General features: G+C 42.9%; 1 protein-coding gene across 2 annotated transcripts in view; it reads left to right on the forward strand.

The window, feature by feature from the left end:
• The window catches only part of cdk19 (cyclin-dependent kinase 19), a 47591-nt gene extending 28921 nt beyond the window's left edge, over positions 1-18670 (forward strand). For both annotated transcript variants that reach the window (XM_044017419.1, XM_044017420.1), the window contains exons 5-13: positions 3014-3071; positions 4028-4159; positions 4520-4663; positions 6998-7067; positions 7145-7217; positions 9958-10055; positions 10216-10294; positions 12049-12306; positions 17927-18670. In XM_044017419.1, the coding sequence (XP_043873354.1) occupies positions 3014-3071; positions 4028-4159; positions 4520-4663; positions 6998-7067; positions 7145-7217; positions 9958-10055; positions 10216-10294; positions 12049-12306; positions 17927-18052 (1038 nt within the window). In that variant the 3' untranslated portion in view covers positions 18053-18670. The remainder of the gene's footprint in view (positions 1-3013; positions 3072-4027; positions 4160-4519; positions 4664-6997; positions 7068-7144; positions 7218-9957; positions 10056-10215; positions 10295-12048; positions 12307-17926) is intronic.
• The last annotated feature ends 421 nt before the right edge of the window (positions 18671-19091 follow it).

The raw sequence follows: 19091 nt of genomic DNA on the forward strand, positions 1-19091 counted from the left end.
GCTTTGTTTGTTTCACGTCACGTTTCAGTGGGTCAGTTGCTCTGGTTTTTGTGTGTTCATGTGTATGCTCCATGTTTTTGAACTGTTTTTCACTTTGTCTTTTACTTTCATTAGTTTGCTTTATTAAAGATTATTTTTGTTCATTTTTGCAACTGTATTTGGATCCTCCGTTTTGTATACCGCTGACAAACATTTCATTTAGTTTTACACGTCACTGATTAATTATGCATGAACACTACATCTGCAGAGGCTGCGACACGCACACAACACTATTGATAAACAGCACAGATCCGTATGTGGAGGCCAGTAAGAATATGAAAGAACTGCTTTAGCTGAACTCTTAACAGACGCTTGTCTTTGTGTTTGCCAATTGCTGCGTGCTTTGTTGTGGGTGTGAGTAATAGATCTCATTATTAGGACTGTTTCTATAGCGACAAGGGTCTTTTGTTAAGAAGATCTGAGTCCAAAGAGCCAGAGGGTTCATTTTCACTGACACCCAGGAAGAATAGCCCGGTAGATATTGCACCATGCTGCAGGAGGTGGGCGTCACGCTTCCAACACACAAGCCTCATGTGTTTGTGTGATAGCACTGCGTCATTAAAAAGTCATAGTCAAGAGTCATATGGAGGAAGTGCTGGTCCCAGCTTCCGTCCGTGTGTGTGTGTGTGTGGACCAACTGTCAAACAAACCTATTTTAGTGAGGACATTGTGGCTAGTCCACACAACTTTAAAGGGCTTTTTGAGGATTAAGTACTGGTTTTAGGGTTGGAGTTAGGTTTAGTTTAGGGTAAGGCACTTAGTTGTGATGATTAAGGGCTAGGGAATGAATTGTCAGTTTCCACACAAAGAATGCAAAACCTATGTGTGTGTGTGTGTGTCAGTTTAATGTGATGAGAGCTGCAGTGTGTAACTTCTGCTGATTGCTGCTGTTATTATTCTGATTTATTTGCTGTGTCCTTCATCTGAAAACAACCTCTGTCAAGCAAAACTATCAGACCTGACTGAGGGGGCATTTGTGTGTATACAGCAGCAGACATATTTCAACAATGACTCATGTGAATGAACCATGCACTGTGTGCTTAAATCCAAATGTGTCAGACTCCATTGTAGAGTTCTAGTGTGGCTCGACTCAACTGTTTCGTTTTTTTTTGCTTTTCCACCAGTGATAGAACCTGGTGCTGGTCAGAGAGTGTCGTCACTGGAAGAGTCATGAGCCGACACAAATCAAACAATGCCAACTGTAGATCATTTATAAAGACTTCAATTGTAGTCACTGACTGTGACAGGCGGAGTCTGTGCTCCGGTCGGGCAGGAAGTGCTGACGTATTCGTTTTAATGAACTGATTCTAAAGATTCAGTTACACTGAAAACAGCTGCTTTGCTCGTCACTTAGTGTGTTTGTGTCGTGTATAAAGGTCAGTTTGGGCAGTTTCATGCAGCCAGGCTATGATGACCCCGCCCACGTTGAGGCGGTACTATAGTAATGGAAAATGACGTGACTGGTATGAAACCAAAGAGACAAGTAGTGCTAGAACTGTATCATGGAAAAGAACATTGTGTTTTACTGACTAACTGCTGTCATCATTCTTTGAGTGAATGTTAAATTTCATCAGGTCAGATAACCAGAAACCGGTCATTGGGACATTTCTTATAACATAACAACATCGTCCACCCATTGCCAAAACACTGCTGCTGCCTTTTAACTGGTAAACCTATCTGTGTAATCTCACCAGCAGAGAAGAGCACCTCTTCATGGCATTCTGGTGTTCCAGGTGTTGTGGGATACTGGTGAAGTTTCTTACAGATTTACTGTCGGACCCTGAGACTGTGGGTGCATTCATAGCAGCTGCCCTGCCAACATTTATGTGTGTGATGTGTCTGCGTCAGTGTCAGCACAACCACAGCAAACCAAGCAACCAGACTCTAGTGTGCTGAACAAGGCGGTCTCAGACTGCTTGCATAGAAACTCTGGAGTAGTCCATCGCTTGTTACCTCCATCTATACCAAACACTGGCAGTGGTAGGGTATCATTTACAGCTCTGTCACAATCGTCTCTAAAGGATACAGAGTAAAAGGAATAACAGTATCTTAGCAGAAAAGAAATGGCTAGAAGATGAAGTCACCTTTTATAATATTACTTGAGTAAAAAAGTCTGAAATAAAGAAAAGTATATGAGATTTATTGTACTTAACTCATTGGCTGCCATTGACTGCTATAGACGTCAATTCGGCCACTGCTCTGAAAATGGCTGCCAGCCAATGAGTAACAATTTTCTGACAAAGTAAAAGTATGAAAAAATAAAAAATGTTAGAATTGAGCGACTTTAGCTAAGTGGTAGAGCGAGTCGTCTTTCATCTGGAAGGTTGTGGGTTTGATTCCTGGCTATGTCTGTACTTTGACAAGACACTTAACCCCAGGTTTATGGCTCCTGATGGTCGTGGGTATGAAAGATGTGTGATAGCAAATGTGCTGCACATAGCTGCACTGTCTAGAAAAGTGCTATATAAATACTAACCATTTACCAACTAGTAACGAGTAACAAAGATAGTTAGAGGAAAAGTAAAGTACAGAAATGTGAATTTAGTTTTTGTACTTTTCAGTTTTGGGAGGACCCATCACCCATCTAGCATGGGCTAAATGTGCTAGCTTATCTGTGGGGGAGGAAGAGTTAGAAACGGGTGCGATTTATCGGTGGTGGCACAGTAAACTCATGTATCACTGACAGCAACTTTGAATAAATCAAACTCTCTGGTCTTCCTGTGATTCAGGTCAGTGCTCTGATGTTAAAGTTCCAGGTGTTGAGCCTCGTTACTGTCAGAGCTGCTCCAGCAGGATTCCACTGGCACACAATGGCAGAATGATGTGCTAAGTGGTTGATGTAGCAATGTGGTGAAGATCAGTCAGAACACACTAATAACATGTCTGTATAAAAGAGGGTGCGTGACTCTTCTGGTCCAGGTCATGGTGCATTAAAGAGAGCACTTAACAGTGTCTAATATTTCTTTCTCTCCAGAAACCAGCAAACATCCTGGTGATGGGGGAGGGTCTCGAACGAGGAAGAGTTAAAATCGGTGAGTCAGACTGAATGTGACAGCGGATCAATGTTGACTTGTGATGAACCTTCAGCTAACCGGACCGCTAACCTCTATGGTTAACCTCTGTGCTCCTATTAATAGTAAAGTATCAGGTGTTACTTCTTTTGTTGATGAAGAAACACTGTTGCTCCAACTACAGGAAGTTCACGTTTAACTCCTTTGTTTCTGTTATATGAAATAACCCGAGCGTTCTGATGAAACAGTGCAAGCTTCACTCACAGTCTTGTTTTTGATTGGCCACAAACTAAATAGTATTAAGTATTTTTCTTATCTCTTGTCACGTTCTGTTTTCTACTCATCGTGGTTCAAGATGGGGGACATTGTTTGGAGAATGCTTGACAATAAAATGACTGCTCAGACTTGAACACATTACATTACATGTCATTAGCAGACGCTTTTATCCAAAGAGTAATACAAACATGCTTTAGTCTTTGAGGATTATTGGATGTAGCAACAGCAGAAAATGTTGTCATGGCGTCACAGGGAATGGCACCAGGCCCGGGTCTGGCACCAGGGGCAGGTCTGGCACCAGTGCTGGGTCTGGCACCAGGGCCGGGTCTGGCACCAGGGCCGGGTCTGGCACCAGGGGCAGGCCTGGCACCATCGCCAGGTCTGGCACCAGGGCCAGGTCTGACACCAGGGGCAGGTCACAAAAAGGTCTAGAGGATAAACAGGAATCACAAGTGTCTGTGGGTGAACTGACGATCTGACACTGACAGAGGGAACAGCAGCACTTATAGTGGCAGATCAACCAGAGAAAGAACAACAATAATCCCCAACCCACAGTCACTACAGCAGTAGTTTTCCTCCTGAGCTGGTCCTTTGTGTTGGTGTTTGCTTGAGTCAGTACAGAACACTGTTCAGTGTAGATGTAAATGTGGCTGTAGCCTCTCTCTGCTAACCACACCTGTCTTCTCCTCTTCCTCCTGTAGCTGACATGGGTTTTGCCAGATTATTTAACTCTCCCCTCAAGCCGCTGGCAGACCTGGATCCTGTGGTGGTGACGTTCTGGTACAGAGCCCCCGAGCTTCTGCTGGGCGCTCGACACTACACCAAAGCTATTGGTGAGTGCGCGTGAACACACACGTCTCTCCACTACATCAGGACTCTGTCCTCAGATTAGAGTCATTGTAGCATCATAAGTAATCTACTTTTTTACATAAAATACAGAAGGTTTCTTTTATTTTACTTAAAGTAGGGAAATCCCTGAAAAGTGCTCACATTAGAAGGATGAAGAACAACTGTGTGTCTAAGATGAACCGTCACTGCAAAACTGAGAGAGGCTGGACATAAAAACCCAGCACAAGAAGACTAATGTGCTGGAGCTAATGTTCCTCAACAACACTCAGACTAAGTGGCGTCGCTCTCTCTCTCTCTCTCTCTCTCTCTCTCTCTCTCTGTGTGTGTGTGTGTGTGTTCATCAGACATTTGGGCAATTGGCTGCATCTTTGCGGAGCTGCTAACATCAGAGCCCATCTTTCACTGTCGCCAAGAAGATATCAAGACAAGTAACCCCTTCCATCACGACCAGCTGGACAGGATATTCAGCGTCATGGGTTTCCCTGCAGGTTTGCACAAAACACACACAACTACAGCACATGTGCAATTAAAACTTAACCTGTGTTAGGCTGCTGTTTGAATAAAGTATCTGTGAAACACATGGACAACTGTGGGAATCACCATGAACTCTGAACTCTGTGGGGGGCTCAGACCAGCCGGGATCCCTCTCTGACCTTATACAGGTCATCTATGCAGTTACAGGTGTTTCATTTAATGAGAGGCAGACTCACAACCTGTTATGCAAATGCGTAAGATATCGTAAGAATAATTATAATGTGATACTGACCTGGTTTAATTGTGCTGGTGTGGCATTAATATGCTTCTGTACACTCATCCAATTGATCTGAGGATTTATTTCTTGCCACTAGAACAGAACATTCATTATTAGCACCTTTGAGGCTGTGCTAGTGCTAATTGTCGTCCCGCAGCTGCTCATGCTTCACACACACAACTGCACCACTCCCACTCACCCACACACACACACAACTGCACCACTCACCCACACACACACACAACTGCACCACTCACCCACACACACACACACAACCACTTCCACTCACCCCCACACCCACACACACACACACACACACACATACCTAGAAGCCGCAGCATTCTTAGAACCTTGACTCAGGTGAAACTAACAGTGTTAGTGAAACTGGCTCAGGAAGTGAACAAGCTGCATTGTCTAACATAACGTCTCTGTAGGTAGATATTTAGCCTACAGGGTGTTTCCACTTGTCAGTGTGAAATGAAGAAGCCTTGTTGAAGAGAGGTCACATGTCTTCATGTATCCTAACAATGACCTGGATGACTGAGAACATCTTCTAATATTTTTCCAGCTCATTTCTCCCTTTTGTTCATTTCTGCCATTAGTGAAGACGTCATATTTATTTTCCTCTCAGTGTTACAGAGGTTTTGCAAAGTTACGTATCGAGCTAAGTTTTCTCTCGTCTTTCATTTTGTGCTTGTCCACTACACAGTTCTAGCACTACTCGGCTCTACTCTACTTGGTTTGGTATCAGGCACATCGTTGTCCATTACTATGGTGCCTCCTTTAGCACGGTTGTTATACGCGACACAAACACACAAACCCTCGTCAGGAACATGTGCACCTGCAGCCGTGTAGACTCGCTGTAACGCTGTTCATGGTGGCCATGGTGGCCAGCAGTCTGTTGACATGTTTTAGTGTTGGCTCGTGCAGGTTCTATCACTGATGGTAAGGTGTAGATACTCTATGTGGTGTAAGTCTAGCATAACCGAGCTAGCTGCCAGCAGAATGAACCACAAAGAGAGGATGATGACGTCCGGTTCTGAGAGCACGATGACGCTGACATTTATTTCTGGTAACCAAATCAAAATCAATATCTAAATCATGGACTTGCTGAGCTGAGTGGGGCTCCGCCTCCATCTCTTCAAATGTGTGTTCCATTGAGATATTTTGATGCAGAGTCCATGCAAAGTGTGAGGGGAAACCCTAGAGTTTTTTTTACTGAAGCACCGTGTCACCACTCGCACTCACACATACCTGACATGGCTCTGAAAGAAGGCGCAGCGTTCTTAGAACCTTGACTCAGGAAGTGAACAAGCTGCATTGTCTAACACAACGTCTCTATAGGTAGGTGTTCAGCCTACAGGGTTTATATAAAAATGTGTTCTAAATCAACAGAACACTGTGTTACACTAGGTCTTTACTGTCATTCTCAGGGGAAAGCAACTTATTAATGATAATGTGATAATGTTACAGTGAGAGTTTGCAGTAATCTACCAAAGAAAAGTTCATCTCATGTGCTTAGTAATAGCATTACTAGCTGTGAGATTGCTTAAGTTGTTCTAGTGCAACTGAAATGAGTAAAACTACGAGCTGCAAACTAGCAATTCCTAATAATTCCTAATTCCTAATAAATACTTTGAAATTGGTGCAACCCCACCATGGACATGAGTGTGTTAGAGAGACTTTGCTTTCTAATAACAGACATTGGACCTCAAGTGTTCTGCCTGCGTCTAAGGAAAACAATGACATGTAGGGTCTATAGTTCTGAGATCAATCTGAAGTCTCCCTTTGTGTCATAAAACAATTAAAAATGTTGTGAAATATCTTTTGAAGCAGGAATACATTTAAAGATTTGACTTTTTCTAATGTGTAATTGAAAATGAGTTCGTATATTAAACAAAGAATTGTCTAACACATGAACAAGGGTGAAGGAACAGACAGACAGACAGACAGACAGACAGACAGACAGCACCAAATCCAGGACCTTTTTTAGATAATAAACAATACAGTGCTGTAACAGGTGCTGTATGTGTTAAAGCATAAGCTGAGCCATGTTCTCCTCTGTCCACAGATAAGGACTGGGAAGACATTCGAAAGATGCCCGAGTATCCGACTCTGCAGAAGGACTTCAGGAGGACAACGTGAGGAAATGCTTATTTGATCATCATCACACTGCACTTGTGAAGTGATTTTTACTGTGAATCGTCTTATCTGACAGATACGCAAACAGCAGCTTAATCAAATACATGGAGAAGCATAAAGTCAAACCAGACAGCAAAGTTTTCCTTCTGGTATGTAGACTCTCTCTCTCTCTCACACACACACACACACACACACATACACAGTAAAAAAACACACTTTCTATTGTTTAAATGTACAAAAATAGTAGAAAGTACAGTATCCAACTCTCTCCCCTCTGATAAAGGCTTCTGCAACAGTGTGATTGAAAGTACCGTTACAAGCACTTTGACTTGCAGAAACAGTTGGAATCTTTCCCATAGCACATGTGAAGTGTGCAAACGTATCCTCTGCGAAAGGATTAAAGCGAAGAATATTTCCTCGAAAAGTTTACACGGACAGATTTTCTGCTAACGGCCGAACATTCAATCGACTACGAGTGCAGTCTGCGGATCTGACAAGGTCTGCAAAAACCCAGGAGTACCATATAAGGCCCCCGGCTCCAGGCTTTTGGAGTGACTTTGGAAGATCTACAGAGTCATCTGGAGGAAAGGGACGGTACCTCAGCAATAGAGAGACACAGAGGGCGGAGTCCCAACGAGGAGAATGCTAGCAACATCGAGCAGTTCAGGACAATCTCTCTCCTTAGTGTTGAGTGCAAGACCTTCTTCAAGATCACTGCCAATCGCCTCATGGGATTTCTCCTGAAGAACACCTACACTGACACCTCAGTACACAAGGGAGGAGTTCCAGGCGTCCCAGGGTGTATTGAGCACACAGGGGTGGTGACTCAACTGATCCGAAAGGCATGAGAAAGCAACGGGCACCTGGCAGAGCTGTGGCTCCACCTTGACAATGGTGATGGATCGTTACGACACCAGCTCGTGGAGCTGGCCCTGAGCAGATACCACGTCCCAGAGAAGATACGGAATCTCATCCTTGACTGTGATAACAACTTTAGTCTGAGGGTGTCCTCCAGGACTTCAACATCAGAGTGGCATTGTCGAGAGAAGGGCATCATCATCGGCTGCACAACGGAGACATCAACACAAGAATCAAGCCCAACAGTGCCGTACTGTAGATCAGTTCAAAATACTTAACAAGAGGGGGCACTAGCGAGCAGCGATATGTGAGGACTTGTTCGCACAGAGCTCCCGGTCGGGGTGAACCTTTTTTAAAATGAATACTTTTATAAAACAACTTATCTCTGACAACTAAACAACACTAGTGCATCATACTGATAGCTTCACCTTGTCATTATATACGACTGAATGACAAAACGTCATTAAACGCTACAAGAAGGAGGACGGACTCTGCTAAAGCCTTTTTTACAATGCCCACAACATTGTGGCTCTCAGGAAACATTGACATCTCATATTTAATGGACTCTTAATGCCTGGTGTTTCACCTACAATACACAGACTTTATTCTTCTCTCCTATTTTATTTGACTTCTTTCTGTGTACGCTTGTAGCCTATGTGAGTATGTGTGCGTACAAACAGTGAGGAAATAATGATTTGCCCCCGAACAAACAAATGAACAGTCTAGACTTTTAATGGTAGGTTTATTTTAACAGTGAGAGACAGAATATCAATAACAAAATCCAGAAAATGTAGATGACAACGTAATGTAAAATTCATTCAGTCATTAGTTAGAGCAACTTACGTCATATCTCACGATAACAACACATGAGACGTGAGCTAGCTAAGCCACGTTAGCTTAGCTGACTTTTTCACTGTGTTGACCTCGGCAGCCGCTTCCTGTTATCGTGCTGTTGCCGTTGGTAACAAAGGCCCCTCTGTTAATATGTTTGATGCACTTCTGGTGAACACGCGCAGGGACTCACTTTAGAGCGTACGGCCTCAGACAGGGGGCGCTCTTCATGAGGTAAAGCTTTGCATTCAGTTTTTATCCAAACTTGAAGTTTCCCACTGCTGTTGGAGCAGCTGAGAATTGTGCAGGTTCTTCCTGACGTCCTAGACATCGTTGGCAAAATGAATGCTGCGTACAAAGTACACTTCTTATGACATTCATACTGGAGGCAGATTCGTCTATAAAAAATATCAAAATATCAATTCACCCATTATATGATGAGAAGTTTCTGTCTATTTGTGTTTTTCTGTTTATTTAATTGTATTCTTGTTTAAGAGCCTTGAGCGTGGAGGATACATTTATTTGTGTTTTCGTCTTGTGAGCTGGATGCTTGTTCATGAAAAACTGCAAAATAAAGTTTATAAAAATAAATACTTTCAGTATTCAGTATTTCAGTCCAGTGACTGTCATGGAGGCACTGAACACATCATTAATGATTCAGTTAAACCAAAAACAACTGCTTTACAAGTCACTAGTCACTGGTTTAACATTATATATACATATGTATATATATATATATATATATACATAATATTATATAATATAGTATAATATAGTATAATATAATATATTAATATAATATAACATAATACAGTATAATAATATATAGCTTACAAAAGCACTTATGTTATGACTCAGTATACCATAAGCAGTGTTTACTGTATGTGCTGTGACCCATTTTATACATAATCAATATTTCGTTAGTTAACTATGGTTAACTATGGTTAACTATGGTTAACTATGGTTAACGTTGTATTCACTTGTTCAACTTCAGTGATTATATTGTGTCTTAATACACTGTGTGTAAAAATACTTGTAACTATTTTGACCATGACTGACTAAATGTCATGACGTTGATCATGTAGATGTTTTAAAACTAAGCATCAGTATTTATTTCACTTGCTACACAGTAAATGAAAGTCCACTGTCACTATCCTGGTACTTTGTTTGCCTCTCACTTGTCTTCGTCCCCGTCCTCAGCTCCAGAGACTCCTCACCATGGATCCCACCAAAAGAATCACATCAGAGCAGGCACTGCAGGACCAGTACTTCCTGGAGGACCCATTACCCACCACTGAGTGAGTCTTAGACCTAAATCATACTACATCCTTTTTTTAAAAGCCTGATAATCCAGACCCTGACTCATCTCTAATGGACATGTGATCAGCAGTTAGTTTCCTGGGTTTCAGGGACAGGGCTGTGTTGGGCTGGTGTTGATCTCTGTCTTTTTGTCCTCAGTGTGTTTGCTGGATGTCAGATACCCTACCCAAAACGAGAGTTTCTCAACGAGGACGAGCCAGAGGACAAAACAGAGAAGGTAAACGACCAACAATCAACAATCTTTGATGAGCTCAGGCTGCAGAAGAGCAGCGGTGTTGTGGAAACCTGCTCTGTTACCGTGGTGATGGATTTGAGGATTGATTTTTTTGATTTGAATCTGTGTCTGTCAGAATGGACAACCTCAACAACAGGGAAAAGAGAGTGCTGTGGAGACGTGCGGGCCTGTCACCACAGCTCACTCAGCTTGAGTATTGGCCGATACCGATATTGATCTGATACAATATCAGCAAGAATCATACACACTTTAATGACTTATTTTGTAGTGTGGAATGTTAGAATAGTCTTGATCAAGAACAATAGTATGAGAAAAACTGACCCATTTATTATTAACCAATGGTTACATCAATGTTAACCTTCCACATAAGAATATTGTTCATTTCATACAGTCTATGGTTCATTTCATCAGGAGGAAAGTACCAAGTGCTAATGGGCGTGTTTTCAGAGCACCTGTGTTTCACAGGTAACAGCGTGTCTTCAGAGAACACACCCCTTGTTTTCACTATTTTGGATTAGCCCAACCCACACAGGGTGAGTGACTCGTCCCGCAGGTAAACCCGGAGCCCGGGGACCGGCCCCGCAGACGTACTTAGCTCCTTGTGTGGAACTTCAGGACACATTTAAAACACACAAAAGTCTATAATTAACAAACGGAGGCTGTTGAAAGTCGTAGCGCCGGTTTATGAAATAATGTTGTTTTAGCGGCTCGCCTCAGGATGAGCTAGCGTGGTGCTAACGGCTAACTCACACTCGCTGTGCGGCTTCGTAGCCTCTGAGTTCAGAGGTTAAAGAAAAATGTTTCACCTCTGAAATAGCAGTAGCACACACACACACACACACACACACACACACACACACTCTGTTGTTGTGATCATGTGATCTACATGCATCCAACACGCAGAGCCCATGTGATCACAACAGCTGCTGGATAGAAGAGCTGGAGCGGCATGGACTGTTTTTAGAGGCAGTCGCATATAATCTGATACTTGTATTCATTCATAGATTAGTAATCTATGAATGTGTATGATGTGAAGGCAGATTGCTCTGTGTAGTCCATTCATACGGCCAATCACAAAATACTATTTACTGTTGCCATAGGCTAACAGTATTTGTACTGTTGTGTTGTGACCTGCAGTCATTTCTCATGTTCCTAAACTGAAGCTTCAGTTTGTGATGTAAGTGTGTTTAAGTGAGGCAGGTGTGTTGGTATTCCTGGGCGTGGCCGTAGCTCACGTATGTCTTTACAGCGATGTAAAAAAATCCTGCAGGACTTGTGCAGAGGCAGGGACACACTCAAGGCGGATCTCTGTGGAGTGGGCTTATCACGGCTCATGGCTGAGTGGGGTGTGACAGGCATGTAGCTGCATGTTTCATAGATTCACACGTTTACCAGGATCCTGCTGCACACAAGAAAACCCACTCACAAACGTCTCATTGTCTCACACATCTGAAATAATAATAATAATAAAAAAACAAAAATGTCCAGCATTTTAAACATTTCCACTCCCATATTCAGAGAGCGCATGCTGCCAAGTGCCTTGCCCAAGAGTTTAACTCACAACCTTCCAGTTGAAAGAAGACTTGCTCTACCACATGAAGAAAAGCCATTTGTTTTAGGAGCTTTGGTCTGTAGTTGAAGCTCAGAGTGATATTCTTCTTCTTCTTCTTCTTCTTTACATTACTCATCACAACCTGTGTGTTTCCTTGACGGTTTTTGTTTGTTGGTGTCTGCAGAACCAGACCCAGCAGCACCAGCAGACGGCAGGTCAGAACCAGGCCCAGAACCAGGCCCAGAACCAGCAGCAGACCACAGCCCAGCAGGCTCCGTCCCAGCAGACTTCTGCCCAAACCAACGGCACCACCGGCACCACAGGAACCACCACAGGTGGAGGTTTACAACACAGCCAGGACCAGGGACCGCCCAACAAGAAAGCCCGGATCGGGCCCTCTGGGGCTTCCTCAGGCACAGGAGTGTTACAGTCAGATTACCAGGTGAGTGGCAGGTTCAGTGTGTGTCCTCACAATAATCTACTGTAGTGCTCCTGAGCCAGACATTACTCACACTGTTTTACATGTTATCAGTCATATTGGCAGCGGTGTAAGTGTCAGGGGGGCCCGGGCGTCGTCAGGGACCAGGATGACAAAAAAAGAGGTTCAGAAGTTTATTTCTATACGTGAAACTAGACAGGTTTTCCAGTGTGTGGCCAGTCACCTGCCTACATGGTGACAATAGCACTTCTCACGAGTGGCTGTGCATGTGTGTGTGTGTGTGTGTGTGTGTTCAGGGCGGGGGTGGGGCCTATCACCATGACGTTATGCTGCTGCTGCATATCACAGTGTGGCATACTTCAAATAGTTAACTAGCAGTTAGTTGTCTGTAGTGCAGTAGTGGATTCACAAACTAAAACATTGATATTAAAGCTGCAATAATGATTCTCTTCATTATTGAGTAATCAGTTGATTATTTTCCACCAATCAATGATTAGTGGTTTGGTGCTGATTGTCAGTCACTGTGGTGTCTCTTATCTGCAGTGATTGAACTCTATCAGTAATTATTCTAATGACTTTGAAGTCTGTTGAAGTAAAGCGACACCTGCTTGTGTTTTAAATGGAGGACTAAACCAAGCCCAGGTCTCCAATCTGCAAAAGACTAATGACGCTAACCAGAAGAGGAAGAAGAATCTGGGAAATAAAGTCCAGCTCCTCCTCTCCTAAAACAACAGTAACATGCAGGTCACTAACAAACCAGAGCAGTAAAAAATAATAATAATAACGTTTTCCACGTTTTATATTCCAATACATTAAAGACCGGAATGCTTTAAGTGACACAAAATCACACAAAAAACACAAGCAACCAATATCGGACTATGAATTGCATTATCCGGGTGTGTTAGTCTGACTAAGACTAGCTTGATTTTAGTCAGACTTTAGTCAGTATTTACATGACATTGAGAAAAGAGATTTTACATGAACATCTTTACATGTAAACGTTTTACTTCCTTATTATGCACCAGTGTGTAACACAATAAGTGGCCGCAGGAGCAGTGGACAGCACATCACGGGTAAGCCTTGCTCAGGGGCACATAAATGTTGAATTCTCTCAAACAATGTGTAGCCTATTCACTATACTGCTTTGGATGGGTATAAACAGACAGGACGTGACTACTGCTGCTATATTTAGTCCAAAATAAACCGTTACAGATTAAATATTCTGTCACGTAGACTCCTCGTCTTTTCTGGGCCGATGGTGTCTCAGTGGCAGAATGGCCCAGCCTACTTTGGACACTCTTTAGACTTGAATAAACCAATGAATTTAAGGATGTTTCAGCACAACCAGCTAAAGACAACAGGTGGCAGACAGAATAGCATCTTGCCACTCTAAAAAGTAACAATGAGTATATTTTAAAGCCAATAAATGCATGTTGTTACCTATAATTCTTCTATTCTCTGTGAATCGTAAAGTAATAATAACCCTAACGTATAGAAACACTGTCCAATGGGAACCATGAAGAGACTGCAAGGTTGTAAGATGTTGGCTGAGAAGGCGTACATGGAACGCAGCAACCAAGTGGCTGGAATAGTGTGTGAACATCTGCTCCGAGTATGGACTGGAGGTCCCAGGATCAAGATGGAAGACGCCTGCAAAGGTGGTTGAGAACGACGGGGCTAAGATCCTATGGGACTTCCAGATCCAGGCAGACAAACTGGTGGTGGCTAATCAACCTGAGATAGTGGTTGTTGATAAGCAGCAGAAGAGGACAGCAGTGATAGATGTGTCAAACCCAAGTGACGGCCACATCAAGAAGAAGGAACACGACAAGCTTGAGAAATACCAAGGGCTGAGAGTGTTCCAGTGGTGAACACTGGGAGAAACTGACTCCAGGACAGATTCCAGGAACAACATTTGAGATCTCTGTCCAGAAAAGCTGAGGAACAGCTAACATACTGTGCAGAACATATTATAAACAGAGAATGTACAGTATGTATGTATGTATGTAAGGTACCAGTCAATAGTTTGGACACACCTTCTCATTCAATGGTTTTTCTTTGGGAAGCTGTCATCAAAGCAAAATGTGGCTAATTTGAAGAAAAATATAAAACCTATTCTGGTTTCTTCAACACTTTTTTGGATGTCTTCAGTATTGAAAATAAATAAAAAAGGAAAACCATTGAATGAGAGGGGTGTCCATGTATGTATGTATGTTTTTATGTATGTATGTTGGTATGTTTAAGTTTATATGTTTTTATGTATGTATGTATGTATGTATGTATGTATGTATGTTTTTATGTATTTATGTATGTATGTTTTTCTGTATGTATGTTGGTATGTTTTATGTTTGTATGTATGTATGTATGTATGTTTTTCTGTATTTATGTATGTATGTATGTTTGTATGTATGTTTTTATGTACGTATGTATGTTTTTATGTATGTATGTATGTTTTTATGTATGTATGTATGTATGTTTTTATGTATTTATGTATGTATGTTTTATGTATGTATATGTATGTATGTATGTATATGTATGTATGTATGTTTTTATGTATGTATGTATGTTTGTATGTATTTATGTATGTATGTTTGTATGTATGTATGTATGTATGTATGTATGTATCCATGTATGTATGTATCTATGTATGTATGTATGTATTTATGTATGTATGTATGTATGTATGTATGTATGTATGTATCTATGTATATATATGGCAGTATGTATGTTTTTATGTATTTATGTATTTATGTATGTATGTATGTATCTATGTATGTATGTATGTATGTATGTATATATGGCAGTATGTATGTTTTTATGTATGTATATATGGCAGTATGTATGTTTTTATGTATGTATGTATGTATTTATGTTTATATGTATGTATGTATTTATTTTTATATGTATGTATGTATGTATGGTTGTATGTATGTATGTTTATATGTATGTATGTGTGTATGTATGTATTTATGTATGTATGTATGGTTGTATGTATGTATGTTTTTATGTATGTATGTATGTATGTTTTTATGTATGTATTTATGTTTATATGTATGTATGTATGTATGTATTTATGTATGTATGGTTGTATGTATGTATGTATGTTTTTATGTATGTATGTATTTATGTTTATATGTATGTATGTATGTATGTATATATGTATGTATTTATGTTTATATGTATGTATGTATGTATATATGTATGTATTTATGTTTATATGTATGTATGTGTGTATGTATGTATTTATGTATGTATGTATGTATATATGGCAGTTCAGCACATTTATAAATAAAGCAGTGGAGTGAGTGGACATTACAGGACGAAGGCTCACTGTACGTGACTGTCAGTGTCCTACTTTTGCCCTCATTGATCCACACCACACTGTCTCACATGCTATCCCAGCATGCACCTCTCTCTCTGATGGCTCTCCTGTATGGATACAGTGTTGTGAATCAGTCCAGCTCAGGTGTCCACTCCTCACAGCCACCTCCTCCTCCTCCTCCTCCTCCTCCTCCTGCGATGACCCAACTCAGCTAATGTTTCCAGGTGCTTTGGGAGTTGATGGGCTAGTTGATGCACTGGTTCCATTTGTAACACATCGTTTATAAAGAGTTTATGTTCTGAGGTGTCTCTGCAGTTTGGACCTGTTTGCAGAGTAGAAGTAGTTCTGACTGAGGTTGTACTGGTCGACTGGGTCATGACAGTTTGTGAAATCTGCCCTTTGTGGGTCATGTGTTTCAAATGTGCCTTTGTAGTAGACGTTGAAGATTCCTCTATACTGAAGTGTAATGAATGTGTAAGATGATCTAAAACATGCTCTTTGTAATTATTGGATGTATCCACAGAGCTCAGTGTGAGCCTGTTTAACCACTTGTGTGGTGAGAGGGACGGACAGAGGCGTGTGGTGTATCCACAGGTTCACCTGATAAAAGCTGTACCCTTTTAGGTAGTGATGTGGATTTATCTTGTCTTTGCACATCGTTGTCTGACAGGAAACTGAAGATTGTAAACCACTCACTCTCCCACACCAAAGTGTTTTTAGCTGCTGGTCTCTGCTGCCTCGTGTGGTCAGTTTGTGTCACTGAGGTGAATCTGAAGGAATTTCAAATAGTCACTCACTCATTGTCTTTATCCTTCACATGAGTGTTGAGTGACGGGGTCACACCTCAGATTCACTGTCTCACAGTTTAAAGTGCCCACTTCACCTCTGCATGTGTTTGGACTCTCAGAGGAAATCCCACACACACACACACACACACACACACACACACACACACACACACACACACACTCACACACACACACACACACACACACACACACTCACACACACACACACACACACACACACACACACACACACACACACACACACACACACACACACACACACACACACACACACACACACACACACACACACACACACACACACACACACACACACACACACACACACACACACACACACACACACACACACACACACACACACACACACACACACACACACACACACACACACACACACACACACACAGGGAGAACATGAAAAATCCACAGACAGATTCTTCTTCTTTCAGCTTCTCCCTGTAGAGTGGATCATCTGCCTCCATCTTGTCCTTCTCCCTGTGTGTGGTCCACCTCCTGTCCACCTCCTGTCCTCCTCCTGTCCCTCCTGTCCACCTCACTCCTCCTCCTGTCCTCCTCATGTCCACCTCCCTCCTCATGTCCACCTCCTGTCCACCTCCTGTCCTCCTCCTGTCCACCTCCAGCTCCACCCCTCCTGTCCCCTCCTCCTGTCCACCTCCTGTCCTCCTCCTGTCCACCTCCTGTCCTCCTCCCTCCTCCTCATGTCACCTCCTGTGTCCTCCTCCTGTCCACCTCCTGTCCCTCCTGTCCTCCTCCTGTCCCTCCTGTCCCCCTCCTGTCCTCCTCCTGTCCACCTCCTCCTCCTCCCCTCCTCCCTCCTGTCCTCCTCCTGTCCTCCTCCTGTCCTCCTCCTGTCCACCTCCTGTCTCACCTCCTGGTCCCTCCTCCTCCTGTCCTCCTCCTGTCCTCCTGTCCACCTCCTGTCACCTCCTCCTGTCCACCTCCTGTCCTCCTGTCCCTCCTCTGTCCTCCTCCTGTCCCACCTCCTGTCCACCTCCTGTCCCTCCTGTCCACCTCCTGTCCTCCTCCTCCTCTCCTGTCCACCTCCCTGTCCCCCCCTCCTCCTGTCCTCCTCCTGTCCTCCTCCTGTCCACCTCCTGTCCTCCTCCTGTCCTCCTCCTGTCAGGAAAAGTGAGGAGTGTGAGGTAGAGACCAGGAGCAGAAGTATAACAGTGGTTCTGAATGATTTGTGACATGTTTATTATCATACGACAGACTGTTGCTTTCTCCAGGTCCTTCCTCACTACAAGTCTTTTCCTTTGTCACAGTCCAACCCAAATCATTGTCTGAGCCAAATGCTAATGCTAATATTACTCACACTATTGTTGTGATAGCACCTGGAGCTCCAGGACACGAGAACTTGTGTCCTGGAGCTCCAGGACACGAGAACTTGTGTCCATAGTCCAGGACACCGGTCTCACCATTACTGTAACTGCTCACACACTCAATGCTGTTTCCTCTTCACTCTCAGCACTCCAGCTCCCGCCTCGGTTACCAAACCAACGTCCAAGGCTCCGCCCAGCCCCAGAGCACCATGGGATACTCGTCATCATCCCAACAGAGCTCCCAGTACGCCCACCAGACACACCGTTACTGAAGCTCCCACACACTCCTGAACCAGCAGAGGAGGCCACTCCTCCTCCTCCTCCTCCTCCTCCTCCTCAGACAGCAGACAGAAAACCTCAGCAGACGATGTCAGTGGACGTCATCCTGGTCACACCCCATTCTGTCCATGACATCATTCCCAGTCTATCTGATCCCTGACCTCTCACCTGACGACTTTCATGAAGGTAAACAAATACAGGAACCACAAAACTGAAAGGTAACCACGAGTTGTGCCTCGTCAGGCTGATGAAAGTAACACACACACACACACACAGAACCATAGCACTCCTCACGAGGAAGAGCTGCAGCTGTGTTCATACATTTATGTACGTGATATATGATGTTTGTCCTTGATAGTTGATGTCATTGTAAATATTGTTCCATAAGAAGCTAACAGATGAAAGGACACGCAGGAGGTCAAGGCCTGTAATGTGGTCTCTAGTGTACTCTAACCTGAAGGGGACCCAGACTGCCAGAAACGGATGCAGTTGCAGGGAAATATGACATTTCATTTCTTATGCTGGGGTTTATGTATTTAGACCTCTCTTTGGAACCATCAGAACCATCAGAACTATCAGAACTATCAGAACCATCAGAATCATCAGAAATATCAGAACCATCAGAACCATCAGAATCACTCTCTAGGTCTCTAACCTGAAGGAGGAAACGAGTGGGAAATATGACCATTTCTTTTTATGTATGTATTTCTCTTTAGAACTCATTTGGAACCATCAGAACCATCAGAACCATCATCAGAACCATCAGAACCATCAGAAATCAGAACCATCAGAAATCATCAGAATCATCAGAACCATCAACCATCAGAACCAGAACATCAGAACCATCAGAACCATCAGAACCATCAGAACCATCAGAACCATCTTGTTGATGGAGACTTTGCTGAGACTTTCAAGGTTTGTGAACATGAACATGCACAGAAACGTAGCAGGCAGCTCACAGTACAGCCCCCCTGCTGTGTATACTCTATACATATATATATATATATATATATACTGTGTGTGTGTGTATAT

Source organism: Solea senegalensis, unplaced genomic scaffold (assembly GCF_019176455.1).
Source record: "Solea senegalensis isolate Sse05_10M unplaced genomic scaffold, IFAPA_SoseM_1 scf7180000015406, whole genome shotgun sequence".
Taxonomy (NCBI): Eukaryota; Metazoa; Chordata; class Actinopteri; order Pleuronectiformes; family Soleidae; genus Solea; species Solea senegalensis.